At 42.2% G+C, this 15,923-nt stretch overlaps 2 protein-coding genes across 6 annotated transcripts in view; one reads left to right on the top strand and one right to left on the bottom strand.

Annotated features, from left to right (window-relative positions):
• Nucleotides 1–866: 866 nt before the first annotated feature.
• Nucleotides 867–13,005, bottom strand: CDPF1 (cysteine rich DPF motif domain containing 1). 3 transcript variants are annotated; one of them, XM_089680757.1, is made up of 4 exons: nt 12,687–13,005; nt 2,940–3,052; nt 2,661–2,772; nt 867–1,057 (listed from the first exon to the last, which is right to left on the bottom strand). In XM_089680757.1, the coding sequence occupies exons 2-4, from the start codon at nt 3,050–3,052 to the stop codon at nt 944–946; spliced, it is 339 nt and encodes a 112-aa protein (XP_089536883.1). In that variant the 5' UTR covers nt 12,687–13,005; the 3' UTR covers nt 867–943. The 3 variants fall into 3 exon arrangements, with proteins under 3 accessions (XP_089536883.1, XP_089536882.1, XP_089536884.1); XM_089680756.1 differs by lacking the exon at nt 12,687–13,005 and adding an exon at nt 12,260–12,431; XM_089680758.1 differs by lacking the exon at nt 12,687–13,005 and adding an exon at nt 12,129–12,231.
• Nucleotides 12,471–15,923, top strand: part of TTC38 (tetratricopeptide repeat domain 38) — a 45,310-nt gene continuing 41,857 nt past the window's right edge. Inside the window, exon 1 of one of the 3 annotated variants that reach the window (XM_089680754.1) lies at nt 12,471–12,827. In XM_089680754.1, the coding sequence (XP_089536880.1) occupies nt 12,798–12,827 (30 nt within the window). In that variant the 5' untranslated portion in view covers nt 12,471–12,797. The remainder of the gene's footprint in view (nt 12,828–15,923) is intronic. The other 2 variants (XM_089680755.1, XM_089680753.1) reach the window with 2 other exon arrangements.

Here is a 15,923-nt window from a genome sequence, read left to right as displayed (position 1 = left end):
CATTGTGCACCATTACAACCTTCTAGCCACCAACGTGCTAACAACCAATGATGCCATTAGTTGATATGGAGGATGATGGTGGCCTGCATGGCATCCTTGTTTGACCCTCCCCTGCCCCTCTGTCAGTAATGCGGTCAAATTAACTGAGTGATAGAGAGAAACAGGGAGAAGAGAAGCACTGAAATACGATTTAGTATCAGTGTGCAAGTCTATTTGCTTTGGAAAAATAAATCCCCTCTAACATTGGTTGTCCTACATATGTGGATGTTGTTGCATTAGGTAAAGCTATTAGAATAGTTTTTTACATTTTAAAATGGAGTGCCTTGAGAATATTCATAACTTTAAAGGGTGCCTTGACTGAACAAAGCTTGAGAAACACTGGTATAACACAATGCTTTCAATGGTACATTCAACAGGCCAAAAGGGAGAAGATAATAGAGGTTCATTGTTTGTGGTTTCCATACACTTTAAACTTATAAGAAAAAAATCATACCTGTAAAGAAAAAAAAAAAATCACAGGAAGACTACCCTCACCCTCATGCTGAGGGACACCACTTTGCTGAGGAATCCTTGGGTGAAGTCTCTTTCATAACTGACACGTTCAGGACTGTTGAACCCCTGTGTCCCCCCTATAGCCCCTATTGCTTTCCCCTGCTGACGCCCCATGTTACCACTGTGCCCTGTAATATAGCTGCTGCTGGAACAAGTGCATGTGAACTGGAAGTGGCCGCAGGAGATTGTAGGTTTGAGATGCAAAATAAACATGGTAACAGTTTATAATACACCGTGTTTAAACAACCTATATGTCAGTCAGTAGGTTTTACATCTACCTGAAGGAGTCATTTTTAAACAAATATAACCTGAAATTCTACTAACATATTTATTAGTGTGACAATGTTTCCGGTCAATGCAAAACAAGACAAAAACTAACAGTTCATCCCTGTCACCTTGACTGGGCCTTTTTCTCCAAATCTTGCCGGATTTCAGGCGGAAATTCACTTTTGTTCTTCATAAAACAAGGTAGACAAAATCGTTTGGAGTAAAAGAGGCTGCATTCCTAATAAAAATAAAAAATGGCAAAGTTACAAGCTCTCAAGTCTTCAGACCCAATCTGTCAAAGACACCTATATGATCTTGGTGTACATTCCATTCCAAACCATGACCATCAATATGGAGTTTCTCCCCTTTGCAGTTATACCCACCATTCCTCTTCTGAGAATACTTTCCAGAAGATTTGGATTATATCTGACCACATTTGGGTTATCTACCCTTGCTTCCTATGTAGCAGCTGGGACGCAGACATGGATAGGGGCTGAAGGTTTGTATATGTTATAGAGGAAACAAACTTTGCTGTTTTCTCAGATCTTAAGTTCTGTTCTCGGTCTTGGAGTGAGGAGGCTTTGTAGAGTTTTGGGTGGGATAAAGGGATAAAGCTTGCAGTCCCCGGGTACCTGTTCTCCAAACTTCACTAATTAGTCAGCTGTCCAAAAGGCCTTTATAGCTGTGAGCCCACTGAGGTTCATTGGCTGTCCCAGCTTTGTGGGAACTGCCGGGTGAAAAGGGGGACTGCTAACAACTTTGTCAGATTGTTTTGTTCATTTTATGCTATGAACTTGCTATGCAAAGTACGCCTGCATTGAACTGTGTTTGTTTTCTGCCTTGCTAAACAAAAGTGCAGGACAAACCCATTTAGACTTTTTCAGGTGTGCCCGTCTCGTAAATGGTTACTGCTGCCATAGCCAGTTGAGCCTGTCCCCCTTAGACCTCTGTTCTAACTCTTCCCCACATTATGCAAAGTAAAACAAAGTTGAAAAGCTTTTGCAACTTTGTGCAATGGCTTCCCCAAACAGTTTATGGGACAAATAAAAATCTTAAAGTGTATCTAAACCTTATTTTTAAAATGTAATAAACAAGTCCTATCAATGCACGGACACATTTTTTTCAGTTTAGCTTTCATCCCCATTATTTTACCTCTTGGAAACTTTTGATCCTGACAGTTAAAGCCTTTGTAGCATCTATAGAATAGTGACAGTGCTGCCCCAGTGCCTCCATAAAGTGAAGCAGCATTGTCACCCTAGGAATGTGCACTCCTGCTGTATAATACCAGCGCCCGTGTCTACAAACAGCACATTCAGCTTGGTAGTGCACAGCAAGGGGTTCCAAAGAAACAGAGATTATCATTCTATACTGCCCATACCCTGTGTTACAGACAATGACCCCAAGAGCGTGTATTGTTCTTTTGGACCAGCAAAAAACTACACTTCCCAAAATATTCCCACTTTAACAGCTGTGGGGCAAAGCTGAACAGGACATGATTCCTATGTCACTGCTCTGAAATGAGTTCCTGCATACCCCAATGGTGCATTAAGAGGAAGTAGAAAATAAAAATGCAGGGCCATACAGCATCATGAATTTTACTGCATATTAATATGTGTTTCTGGATATATTAAAATTAAAGAAAAAAAAAAAAGGAAGCTTTTACATTTTTATATTGTCCTGAAGATTCCTGGGCTTTGTTGGAAGGGTTTAGTTATACTCTGAAAAAGTGTTATACACATTACTAAATACTAATTATTAATAATAAACAAAATGACCAATCACAATCATTCATTTGCTTATAAGCCAACTAAGCATAATGGAACACATAATGCAGTTCTTACCGTGCCAACACAGACCACTTGTTTACATAAGCTGCATATTGAACCAAGAACCAGAACTTTTTCTCTCTCAGGAGTGAAAGGATCCACCGTGACATAACATTCTTCCAAAAATCTATAAAAAACATGCAAAAACAATATATAAAGAAAAAACAAAAAAAAACAATATGGCTGATAAATTTAGTCATTATTATTTCTTATTTTCTAAACGAGACAACTTAGTTTAGGATGGAATTGTTTTTACAGGACACTGAGCAACAAAAACAACTTCTCGCTACTTACATTACAGAGTGTGCATTTGGTGGCCTTTGGCCAAAATAAGTATATGGAACCGATAGTCCGCATAGGTGGCATACAAATATTCCTTTTGGAGGATGTGATTCACCCAGATCCATCTGAAACCAAATAGTATGGTTATAAGCAAGACCAAATACAGTCAACTACGCATTCATTTACCTAGACTTGCAGCAAATACAAAATAAATCATAAATATACGTAGAAGAGGAAGGCCCTGTGACATCATCAGAAGACCCTTGGAAAAAATGTTTATACACGCACAACAGCATCCTAAGTCTAAGTGCGATCCTTCAGTTCATCTTTGGGCTGCCCATCCGCATACTTCCTACAAAACTCACGGGCAGGTCACCCAACTAATGGACGACAACACTTCTGTAAATTATGTGGCAGTAGCTTAGAATTGGCAGCCTGCAATATGAAGTTCTGTTACTTGTAGGACGTCAGCTAAGAAACTTTGCAGAAAACAATTTGCTTAAATATAGTTAAACCCACATCATAAAAAAACTATCAAGAAATGCTGCATTACATGTTGTTCATACTAGTGGTGCACCGAAATGAAAATTCTGGTGCCGAAACCGATACCGAAAATTCAGAATGCATGTGGCCTAAAACCGTTTTTTGTATTTTTTTTCATGTACTTTCATGTATATTTTTATTTTTTTTAACTTATGATTTTATTGCTATCACATAGGGGACCAATAGCATATGAGTTCTCTTTGTAGGGGGGAGGGGGTGAGGGGCAGTGTGTGCAAGGAGGGGGCAGGCGGAGAGCAGTGTAAACAGTGAGGCTCCCTCACAGGCTGTCACTATGGCCCTGATTCACTAAGATGTGAGTCTACTATCAGATTCTGACCATTCAGGCAGACTCAATTAAATCAATCAAGACCTGTCAGTCTTCTGAGCGGTGTCTAGCAATCTCATTAACCAACGTCTACTTTGCTATTAGTAAATGTGGAATCAGATCTGGCACATTTTTAGGTGCAATACCGGATATATTCACTAGATGGCGCACAAGCGCGGGCTTTATTAGCATTGGCGTTTTCCTATTAGCAAAAGAGAATCTTTAGAATGTAATAAATAGTACACCTATATTAGAATTTTTTTTCTGTTTCTTTAAAATGATCAGGAAACTAATGCATTTACTAATGAATGTCATACATTCTATTTTCAAATGTTAAACATTTTCACACTTATATCTCAAATCCCAATATAATTATATATCTTCATTCTCTTTAATCACGTAACTATTTTATGTTAAAGACAAGTGCAGCGCTATGAATGCATGTGATAAATAATGAACGCATGTAAAAACCAAAAAGTGCAAAGAATTGCAACAATGATGTAAAATGGTAAATGGTGCTAAAATAAGTTCATGTAATCATTCCTGAATAATGGAATGTCCTTCATGTCAGAGTACCAACTCAGAGAGTACCTATGAATGGCACGTGTGGTCTCTCCGTGACGGACAGTAGTGCATGAACTCGTGAAAGGTAAACCACCCTTGGGACTGGTCTACACTCACCAGAACAAAAGTATTAATGCGCATGGGTTATACACATCACACATCTGGGGGTGCAGCGGTATGCTGGCAGCTATGGGTTAGTCATCCAGCTCCATCCATCCATCAGGGTGGGTGCCCAAATGGTCCTGGGGAGGAATTAGCTCAGCCACAGGAGCCAGAAAGGTGCTTAATAGTGTAGTACTCTTTCACAGGGGTGGATGACCTTTCACGAGTTCATGCACTACTGTTCGTGGTTATATTTATCTTGTGTAATACCATTTTAGTAGTCTATATCATTTGACCAGCGCTCGCTTTATCATTTTTAAACAATGTAACTATTCTACATTGTAGCTCAAACTGTGTCTCCCACAGTGGTTTAGTGGTTAGAGCTCAGAACTTACAGCACTTGGGTCATGGGTTCTAATCCCAGTCATTGCTACATCCCAGTTTCCATGCTTTCCCTGTATGGATGTGTTTCTGCCAACACTTAAAAGACATGCTGTTCATTGGGCCTAGTTACATGGCTGAGTTTCTGTCCTTAGATTATAAGCTCCTTGACATTTATGAACGTTAAAAAAATGGAGATCAATTTTCTGGGTTGTGTCAGTGCCAGGAATATTGATCAATCAATTATGATTTTGCCTAATGACTAGAAAGTGGTTGAATGTTACCTGCGTCCTGTTCTTCTGCCAATTAGGAAATGTGCAAGTTTCATGCTGTGTATATTTCATTGTAACTTTTTTCTCTTCTTTTAAATCTGTCTCCTTATACAACTTGACCCCCTCCCCCACCCCATCATCACCTGTCCCATATGCAAATGTATGGATCACCGCCCCACTCTTCAACTATCTATTTACTGATCAAGTGAATGTGTCTCATTTTTGCTGATTGTATCTCACCACTAGTCTGATTGAATTCACAATTCCTGGTCAGTCCCGTTCCCTGACCTCTAATAACCTTTAGGGCCAGTTCACACTACATGTGTTTCAGTTGCTTATTTGGCATCACAAACGCACAGAAAGAAGGTTATGTGGTTGTCAATGTCATAGTTCACATCAGCGCTTGCATTTTCAGTGCATTGCAGGTGCTGTAAACAAAGTTGACCACGCTGCATTGTTTCTGCACAGAACTGTACTGGAACACATTGAAACGTCCTTGAATGTACTAAAACGCACATGTCCCTAATTAAATTGAATAAAAAGAAAGTAGAAAAAACTAACTGGAAGGGATACAAAAATGCAATGCAACGTGTCCAAAACGCATCCAAAATGTACTGGAACACACTAAAACATGCATGCCAAAAGGGCATGCAAAAACAGATCAGGAACACATCTAGACTGTTTCTATAGTGTGAACTGGCCCTTAGGACTTGTTCACACCATTGGTGGTGCAGAAACGCATGCAAGAACACACATTTTCCAGCACAGCAAAGAAATGCAATGCCCTTTGCAGATGTGCGCGGTTAGGTGCAACACACTTTTAAAATAATATGCCTGCAGTATTTTTGCAGGTTCCCACACATTAGGCAGGCCATTGAAATTAACGAGCTGAGGAAAAAAAAAAAAAAGTAAAAAATGCCCCATTCACACAGCTTTATTTATGAACAGTACAGTTTTCTCATTTAGATTTCACAGGAATATGGTTGGGATTCTGGTGTCCGTTTATGACACACAGAATAGCTGAGATTCAACAGATCTCAGCTATTCTCTGGTCATTCACAGTTTATGACACTCAGGAGATCATGTCAGCCCTTCTCTGGAGATCTGTGTTCTCCCTCCAGATTCTCCAGCCCAGAGCTGAAGAATCAGAGGGACCGAAAACTAAGCAGAGATAATTTACCTCTGCTTAGTAAACTGATCTTTTACTGTAATCTTGTGAGATTATAGTAAAATGAGCCGTTTTTCAGAGTTTGTAGACCGTTCTCCAGCGTTTGGAGACCGTTCTCCCTTTGTTCGGAGAACTGCTTCATAAACTGCATTCACAGGAGAACTGTGTTCTCCGAGAATGCCGGAGAACTGAGCAGCGATCTATTACCACTGGTTCATAAACGGACACCTATGTCCATTAATAATGTTTTTAGTGTATTTTTACCATAAATATAATTTGGATATTTTCTCTGGCGGTGGGGGGCTGTCAGGTATGCTGTACGGGGCCCCATGATATCTAACAGTGGCCCTGGGTGTATGCTTGTGTCTGTGCCACCTGTACAGTTAGGAAGAACCTTGAACCTCTGCTATGTACCTCAATGGATCTAGGAATTGGACATGTTTTCAACAGAAAATACAATTATTAGTAATGTTTCCCCAGCAAATGAGGATCAGCTCCTCGGTGGAGAACAGCGATCTTGCCATGTCCAGATGTGGTCCGGAATTCCACAAAAGAACAATTCACAAAACTAAAAAAATAGACTTGCAAATTACCACTAAACTCTCCTAACTACACTCCCGGCTGGCCCCGCCCCCTACCTATATAAGAAATGTCAGCTAGCCTTTTCTTCACAAGGCTGGAAGCCTCGGACGGGAGCGGAACTTTTTTTTCTTTTTTCGGGTCCCTGCCGCCGCCGTGATTGACGTTGGATCTACTTCAGGGGACATTGTTTTAATAAAAGGACTTGTCAAAGACCCTGTACTGTTTTTTTTACACCACACTTAGTTTTTTTGTGAATGAGTCGCGGGACCATGTACCGCAGACTCATTCATGTAGGGGGGGGCGGGATCTGGAGGCCCCCTTGTTAAAGGGGGCTTCCAGATTCTGATAAGCCCCCCGCCCGCAGACCCCCACAACCACCGGCCAGGGTTGTGGGGAAGAGGCCCTTGTCCTCATCGACATGGGGACAAGGTGCTTTGGGGGGAGGGGGAGCACCCCCATGCCCCAAAGCACCCCCCCCCATGTTGAGGGCATGTGGCCTGGTATGGTTCAGGAGGGGGGGGGGCGCTCGCTCGTCCCCCCCCCCTTTCCTGGCCTGCCGGGCTGCATGCTCGGATAAGGGTCTGGTATGGATATTAAGGGGGTCCCCACGCTGTTTTTTTTTTTAAATTTCAGCGTGGAGTTCCCCCTTAATATCCATACCAGATCCGAAGGGCTTGGTACAGATGGGAGGGGGGACCCCACGCTTTTTTTTTATTATTTATGCAATAAAGGGAATTATTTTACATTCAGCTGTCAGTGGGAAACCCCCTGACAGCTGAAACATTAACACATGGCTGACGCTCCTAAAATCCCGCATGAGTTATGTTATCAACTCATGCGGCGTTTTAGTAGTGAAAACCAATGCAGCGCTCATGTTTCAGCTGTCGGCGGAGTTCCCCCATTGACAGTTGAATGTCAAAGTATTGCAGGGATTTATAAACAGTTTTTTTAAATAACCGGCGTGGGGTCCCAACTCTCATCCATACCAAGCCCTTCGGGTCTGGTATGGATATTAAGGGATAACTCCACGCCGAAAATTTAAAAAAACAGCAGCGTGGAAACCCCCCCAATATCCATACCAGACCCTTATCCAAGCATGCAGCCCGGCAGGTCACCAATGGGGGGGGACGAGCGAGCGCCCCCCCCCCCCGAACTATACCAGGCCACATGCTCTCCACATGAGGGGGGTGCTTTGGGGCAGGGGGGCTCCCCCCCCCAAAGCACTTGTCCCCATGTTGATGAGGACAAGGGCCTCTTCCCCACAACCCTGGCCGGTGGTTGTGGGGGTCTGCGGGCGGGGGGCATATCAGAATCTGGAAGCCACCTTTACCAAGGGGGCCCCCAGATCCCGCCCCCCCCCTACGTGAATGAGTCTGCGGTACATGGTCCCGCGACTCATTCACAAAAAAACAAAGTACAGTGTAAAAAAACACAGTACAGGGTCTTTGACAAGTCCTTTATTAAAACAATGTCCCCCGAAGTAGATCCAACGTCAATCACGGCGGCGACCCGAAAAAAGAAAAAAAAAAAGTTCTGCTCCCATCCGAGGCTTCCAGCCTTGTGAAGAAAAGGCTAGCTGACATTTCTTATATAGGTATGGGGCGGGGCCAGCCGGGGACATCATCTGAGTGACCCCGCCCCATGTCACATGCTTGCTGTTCCCAACTGGCCCCGCCCCATACCTATATAAGAAATGTCAGCTAGCCTTTTCTTCACAAGGCTGGAAGCCTCAGACGGGAGCAGAACTCCCCGCCCGCAGACCCCCACAACCACCGGCCAGGGTTGTGGGGAAGAGGCTCTTGTCCTCATCGACATGGGGACAAGGTGCTTTGGGGGGGGGGAAGCCCCCCCTGCCCCAAAGCACCCCCCCATGTTGAGGGCATGTGGCCTGGTATGGTTCAGGAGGGGGGGGGCTCGCTCGTCCCCCCCCCCTTTCCTGACCTGCCGGGCTGCATGCTCGGATAAGGGTCTGGTATGGATATTGAGGGGGACCCACGCTGTTTTTTTTTTTTCAATTTCAGCGTGGAGTTCCCCCTTAATATCCATACCAGACCTGAAGGGCTTGGTATGGATGAGAGGGGGGACCCACGCTGTTTTTTTTTTTTTTTTTTTTTATTGCGGACCTTTATTTTTACATTCAGCTGTCAAAATAAATATTATCTAGACCTTCGAAATAAGTAAAATCATTACAGAAATAATTATAAAGGATAAGAAACAAAAATAGAATCACTAGAACTAAGGAAATCTAATTAGATTACATGAAGATATGCCGAGTGCTGTTTGTTTAACACAGTAGTCGCAACCGAGTGCCGGCTGTCAGAGGAATCCACAGTGAGATTTACTATTAGGCAGTGGCTAAAAAGCAAACGCGCATGGCAGACACCTAAAATGTGTTCTGCACATGCGCATTTATATCAGCCAAAGACACTGCAGGGGAGTCTAGATTTTTACTGTGTCGATTTTTAACACATTCTTAATTTTTTTGGAAATAGCAGATATTGTTTAAAGTGAAGTCCTGATATTTGGCAAAGCAAATTTCTAAGTGAACATGTCTCTGCAGTGATTTTTCATGGTGTTAGACGTGCTTCTTAGCAAGTCTGCTTTGTGAGTCTGATTTCGGGCGTGTCTTTTTGTAAATTCGATTGGGCATCTGCTTATGGGCGCTGCTCAATAGTAAAAATAGACGGTCGCCCATAAAAATTGGGCATTTGCCCACGCCCAATAGTAAATCAGGGCCTATATGTCAGTGCCGGTTTCTAAATGCAATTGCAGGCTTTCTTTTTTCTTCACTATAGCTCACAGAATTAGCTGTCACTTTCCCTGGAGCTAAAGGAAACTTTGTTTCTTTTATCTCAGGAAATAAACTAAAAGGAAACTTTATTTCTTTTAGCTCGACGGGGGGGGGGGGTGGAAGTGACAGCTAACTCCGTGAGCTATAGTGAAGAAAAAAAAAAGAAGCCGGTAATTACATTTAAAAACCGGCACCGACATAGTGACAGCCAGTCAATGTATACACTGCTCCTCTCCTGCCTCTCTCAGCCACCCCCTCACATCTGCAGTACACACAGTCTCCTGTATCGGCAAAATTTTTCCTATCGGCATTTATTTTCGGTCAGTATGTTTTGGTGGCCGAAATTTCGGTGCATCCCTAGTTCATATTCACTATGAGATTTGATTTCTGTATTCTACAAAAAACCTGATTGACCCTGCTCTCTCTCTACCTTCTGTCCATGTCCCCAGTGCAGTTGGGGATTTTGCAGAACACTGTTGGCAGCTACCGCACATGCTCAGTTTTCAGCGAGTTTCTGTGCTGAGCATTTCCTCTCTATCACATCTGAGCAGCCCATGTGACTATAAAGTAACAAATGTGGCTGTGTACACAGTGGTAAATGACAGCCCACTCCCTCCATCCTCCTTGCCCACTAACCAGCTAAACCCAATGGCAGTAGGATATTATATCTTGATTGATGGTGGCTTCATCTCCCTGTTATTCTAGGACACAGCCTGTGACTGGCAGAAATTCACAAACACTGTCACTACCAAAAATTAAAGATTTGATTGCAAATGTTTATATGTGGGTTTAAAACAGTTTATTAATACTAAATATTTATATTTAGTGTCCTCTAGGCCAAGCCCTTTGACCCCATTGGGCTAACTTCATTCCCTGCCACGGAACAGTGTTCTCGGTTCCTAAGTTGGAGTTGCCAGGATGGTCCTCTAATGCGCCACACGTTGTGTGGTCGGACCCTTAAGCCTTTTTCCCATATACTTCCCTCTTGTCATAGTACGTCACTAGCATGGTTGGAATACACTCAACTGAAACATTATTTGAGTAAGTGGCATTGTATGGATCTTCATCGGCTTTTGAATCACTCCTATCCCAATCATCTAGACCTGAACACATGCCTTCGCAGGTATACCAAATCTTACTGCGAGAGATCTATCCGAATCCGCCTCCATTCCTTTCTAAATGGGAGCAGGAATTAAACACATCGGCGGAGGGACTGGACTGGGACAAGATACTAGCTGTATCATACAAATTATCTTATCTAATAATCTTTTTATGCTCATGAACACAATTACAAAATCCTGTCTAGATGGTATCGTTGCCCTACGATTTTGCATAAAATTGACCCATCTATCCCTGAGACATGCTAGAGATGCTTGGGAAAACTTGGGACCATGGCCCATATTTTGGACACTTGCCCAAAAATTTTGTCTTTTTGGGAGAAGATTCTCAATTTGTTTACATTAGTGGGAGACTATATTCCAAATGAGCCTAGGATTACTATATTGTCTATGTTGCCAGGTTCGTATAAACAAATTAAAAGGAGTCTGGTGCGACACTTTATTACGGCAGTGCGTTCTGTAAGCGCCAGGCATTGGCATCAGACTGAGGCTCCGTCTATAGCGGAATGGACTTGTGAGGTTGACAAGATTGAATATATAGATAGGATGATTGCTTGGGATGAGAATAAATCAGAATCAATCAAACTTGTGTAGTCTCACTTCAGATTGTCAACGGGCTTTGACTCCTTTATTTCAGCTTAGGTCAACATTCCCCTGCCCCTCCCCTTTTTGTTTAAAATTTAATTCACCCCGCCCCCCCCCCTTTTTTTTTTTCTTTCTATGTTCTTATTATTTTCTCTCTTTTCTAGTTCCTATTCAATAACAACTTCACAGTGTTATGATATCACTTACATATAGGGCGCATTGACTTTACGTATGCTTTCCAGATGTTCTCTCACTTACTGGTATGGGGTATGATAGCATAATTGATTCCAAGGCTTTGGCTATATCTGGTGATAGCTGTTTTGCATATTATTCCCCTCTGTTATAGCTTTATAATGTTAGATTATGTGTTAAGCATGAGGGTGTCATACTTTTGCTCAGTTATTCATATGCTTTGTCTAAATGCAATGTACTTTTGCCGCAGCACCCCATTTGAGAAACGCTGGTTTGGATGAATACAAAACTAGGCACTAACACAGTGGGGTTTTTTTTCTGTCTGTGGGAATGAGCCCTTGCACTTGGCACTGTGTATCCCGTATTTCATTGTACATGAGGCTGTAACAACTGGGGCTCTCAGGTGCTGAATTTTTTTTTTTTTTTTTACAGTAAAAAACTCAAAGAGCCAACAAGTGTGCGTGAGCCCTAATGGCGGCATCTCAATGAGCTAGCTTTGTCAGTGCCAGAGTCACCTAAAAGAGAGGCAGCAACATCCCCACCGCTATATCATCCTGCAACTGAGGTACAAGACAAACCTGCACTGTATTTCCCGCCTCAGCAGGCCACGCCCCTCATCTATCCGCGGGCAAGCACTAACGGAAATCACATCCACCTTCCTTCACACAGCTCACCAATACTGTCAAGCTTCAAAGCACGCCACGCCTACCTTCCCGTCCCTACCGATCTTGTCACGAAGAAAACGCAGCGAAGTAAACCACGCCCAACTCCGTCGACTTCAAGATGTGGTTATCCCGGCACAAGTAGCTGAGCGGTTGACCCAGCAGTGTTCTTAGACTCAAACATGTCAACCCTTCTATAACACAGCCCTCAATACAAAAAAATAGTTTGCCAGGAACCAGCATGGCTCCCTCTTATTTCATATATGAAAGAAACAATGTCGGCCATATTGGTTTCTGGAAAATCTAACAGCTCCTGCATAGTGTGGTAGACGATGCACAGAAAGGAACAACATGTCTCTCATGCTTAAACAGAACGTTTTTTGTGTTTCCTGGTACGCACTCCCCTATCCTATTATATGATTTACCTTTGTAGCTGCATGAAAAGTTAAAAACAATGCAAAGCACATGACTCACCAGACCTAGTAGCTGTATATAGATTCTTCCCCGGGTCAGAGCTCCTCCCCCTGGGCTGGAAATAATACTATCACAAGGTTTGTGGTACTTGGAGCCAGAGTGTCAGCAAGAATGGCACAGGTCTGCCTGAGGGACTGCAAGGTGAGTCTTCACTGATATCACAAATAGAGCAGAAAAGGTGGAAAAACTTATGGCAGACTGCTTCCTCTCCATGCCTAGCCAACAGGACATTGTGCCACTTTAGGGATTCTTCAATGCAGCGATGAGGAGTTACAAGTCGCATCACTCTGGGAAGATCTGTGCCTGGGGATGATTCAAGACGTAATAGCATGGGAAGCGATAACAACCTCTTCTAGTTCTTTTTTGCCATCTCTGTCTCATTAGAGAGATTTCCCTTCACTTCCTGTCCTGTAGACCCAACAGGAAGTGAGAGGATATTCTTCCAATGAGCAGCAAGCCCTCTTAAGCTCTTCAAACTAGCGGGTGCGTGTTATGCTCCGTGTAAGGGGGGGCTGGTGTGTGTTGTGTAGAGGCCATGTGATGTATTATCACATTTTACTTTACTTTAATAACCACTTTCCATCTGGGACACTTTTGATACTTATAACACATGTTAAAATCAGCATTTGTTAAAATAGAAATTCATGCATGGGTCAAATTCTGAACTAATTTTCTTTAGAAAATCAGAAATTTTGTGCGTTTTGTAATCCGATGGTGCCACCATTGATTTCGAAGTCCGACCAACCAAGTCTTCAATTTCACCTCATGCTGCTACAGAAAAGAATTTTCGTGACCGAGAATTTTCTTTTCAGGTCACAGCTCATGCTCGTTTCTTTTACTACGATTCTCCCATCATTGATTAGAAATTTGTTTGTTTTTCAAAACATTTCCAACATGCGCAATCACTGAAATTCGATGTAAATATTTAACCACTTGCCCTCCAGAGGATTTACCCCCCTTAATGACCAGGCCTCTTTTTGCTACTCGGCGCTGCACTAATTCAACTGATAATTGTGCGGTCATGCAATGCTGCACCCAAATTAGGTTTACGTCCTTTTTTTCACACAAATAGAGCTTCTTTCGGTGGTATTTGATCATCTGTGTGTTTTTTATTTTTCACGCTATAAACAAAAAAAGACAAAAAATTTTGAAGAAAAACAATATTTTTTACTTTCAGCTATAAAAAATATATAGTAAACTATAGTATAGTAAAGTTGGTTATAAATTTAGGCCAAAATGTATTCTGCTACATGTTTTTGGTAAAAATAATCCCAATAAGTGTATATTGATTGCTTTGTGTGAAAGTTATATCATCTACAAACTATGGTATAGATACTGCAATTTATGCCATTTTTTTGCTATACAGCGCTGCACTAGTTTAACGGACAATTGCGCGGTCATGCAATACGGTACATAAATGAAATTTACATCCTTCTTTCCCACAAATTGAGCTTTCTTTTGGTGGCATTTGATCGCCTGTGCGTTTTTTTATTTTTTGCACTATTTAAAAAAAAAAAAAAAGGCTGACAATTTTGAGGAAAAAAAACAATATTTTGGACTTTTTGCTATAAAACATGTCCAGTAAAAAAAAAATGTAAAAATCATATTTAGTCATACATTTCTGCCAAAATGTATTCTGCGACATGTCTTTGCTAAAAAAAAAAAACCAATACGTGTAAATTAATTGGTTTACGTGAAAGTTATATCGTTTACAAATGGCGGGAAACTAATAATGGCGGCGATCAGTGACTTATGGCGGCGATCAGCGACTTATGGCAGAACTGCGGCGGACATTCTGACACTGGGGGGAACTGACTTGGGGTCACTGACATCCCCAGTGACACCAATACAGTGATCGGTGCAAATAAAAAAACTGACACTGTACTAATGGCACTGGGGAGGAGGGGGTTAACTTTTTTATTTACTGAAAGGGTTAACTGTGTGAGGGGAGTGTTTTACTAGGGGGCGGGGGTGTGTACTCTACCTGGACACGCTGATCCGGGGAGAAGAAGCTAAAGAAATATAAGCGCGCGCATACACATAGAATATTTAGATAATAATTATACCAGATAGCTGCTAGCACTGAAGGGTATGGGTAACAATCCCTGTCAACGTATTCACAAATCTGAACAGTGCAGCACTTTCACAAATTATGTAATTGCGCATATATATATTTATATATATATATATATATATATATATATATAATCGTGCACAATAAATAGAAAGTGCAATCAATAATCTCCAATGATATCTGACCAGCTGGTCAGCAATGGGTGTAGATGCAAGTTAAAAGTAGTGTACATTGTGTTGCAGATAGTTGAACAGTACAAACAGTCTTATATCACCTAACAGGCTTCTGTGGTTGAGCAATCTTCCCCAGATTTAACCCCTTCAATCCGGCGCCTCTCAGCCCTTTACGGGCTCCAGATGCCGGGAGGCAAGGTGGGGTTTAGTGACATGTGACGCGCCGTCACGGAGGTCACATAATCGGGAAAGGTCCCGATCGAAAGAGGAGATCAGGACCTTTCCGTGAGTACCGGACATGTGTGCTGGGAGCGAGCAGGGCGCGTGCTCTCTGCACATATGTCCTTTTTTAATAGAACGCAAATGTGCGGCCGCTCGGCGTCTAGGCCCAGACGGCGGGAGGCCGCACATTCGTGTGTGGCCGGCGTGAAGGGGTTAAGGAGGTACGCACCGCACCACTGGTACTGTGAGGATGTTGGATTAACCCTTATGCTGTCCTACTACCCCTGCACCCAGATGTGACAGGCTGTATACATCAACGTTCTGATGAGTGCACACCCATAAGAAGTGGTGGATGATTTTTAAAGACACATGCACCATTGCACTTTTGGCACAGGATTTTAAAGTCTGAAGAAAGATTCCTGTTGAGTTCTCATTTTATACCCTTTGAAAGCATGTGATTATTATGGACCTTTTATCTCCACTTATTGCACAGTAGCCCTTTAACATCAGATTGTGGACGCAATATGAACAATTTTACTTGAATTATCATATATTTATAGATTGATATCATATGGAGATTATTGATTGCACGGTTTGCACTAATAGCACTTTATATCTATTGTGCACTAATATATATATATATATATATATATATATATATAAAATTACATAATTTGTGAAAGCACTGCACTTTTCAAATTTTGTAAATACTGAAATTCGATGGTCGCTCAAAATTTGGCCGTAGTGGTCTGAAATCCGAATGAAAAT

This window comes from Staurois parvus, unplaced genomic scaffold (genome assembly GCF_062004578.1).
Source record: "Staurois parvus isolate SC_StPar_1 unplaced genomic scaffold, SC_StPar_1.0 ptg000249l, whole genome shotgun sequence".
Classification (NCBI taxonomy): domain Eukaryota; kingdom Metazoa; phylum Chordata; class Amphibia; order Anura; family Ranidae; genus Staurois; species Staurois parvus.
The sequence above is the reverse complement of the archived record's forward strand: the minus strand, read 5'-3'. Positions and strand labels throughout refer to the sequence as shown.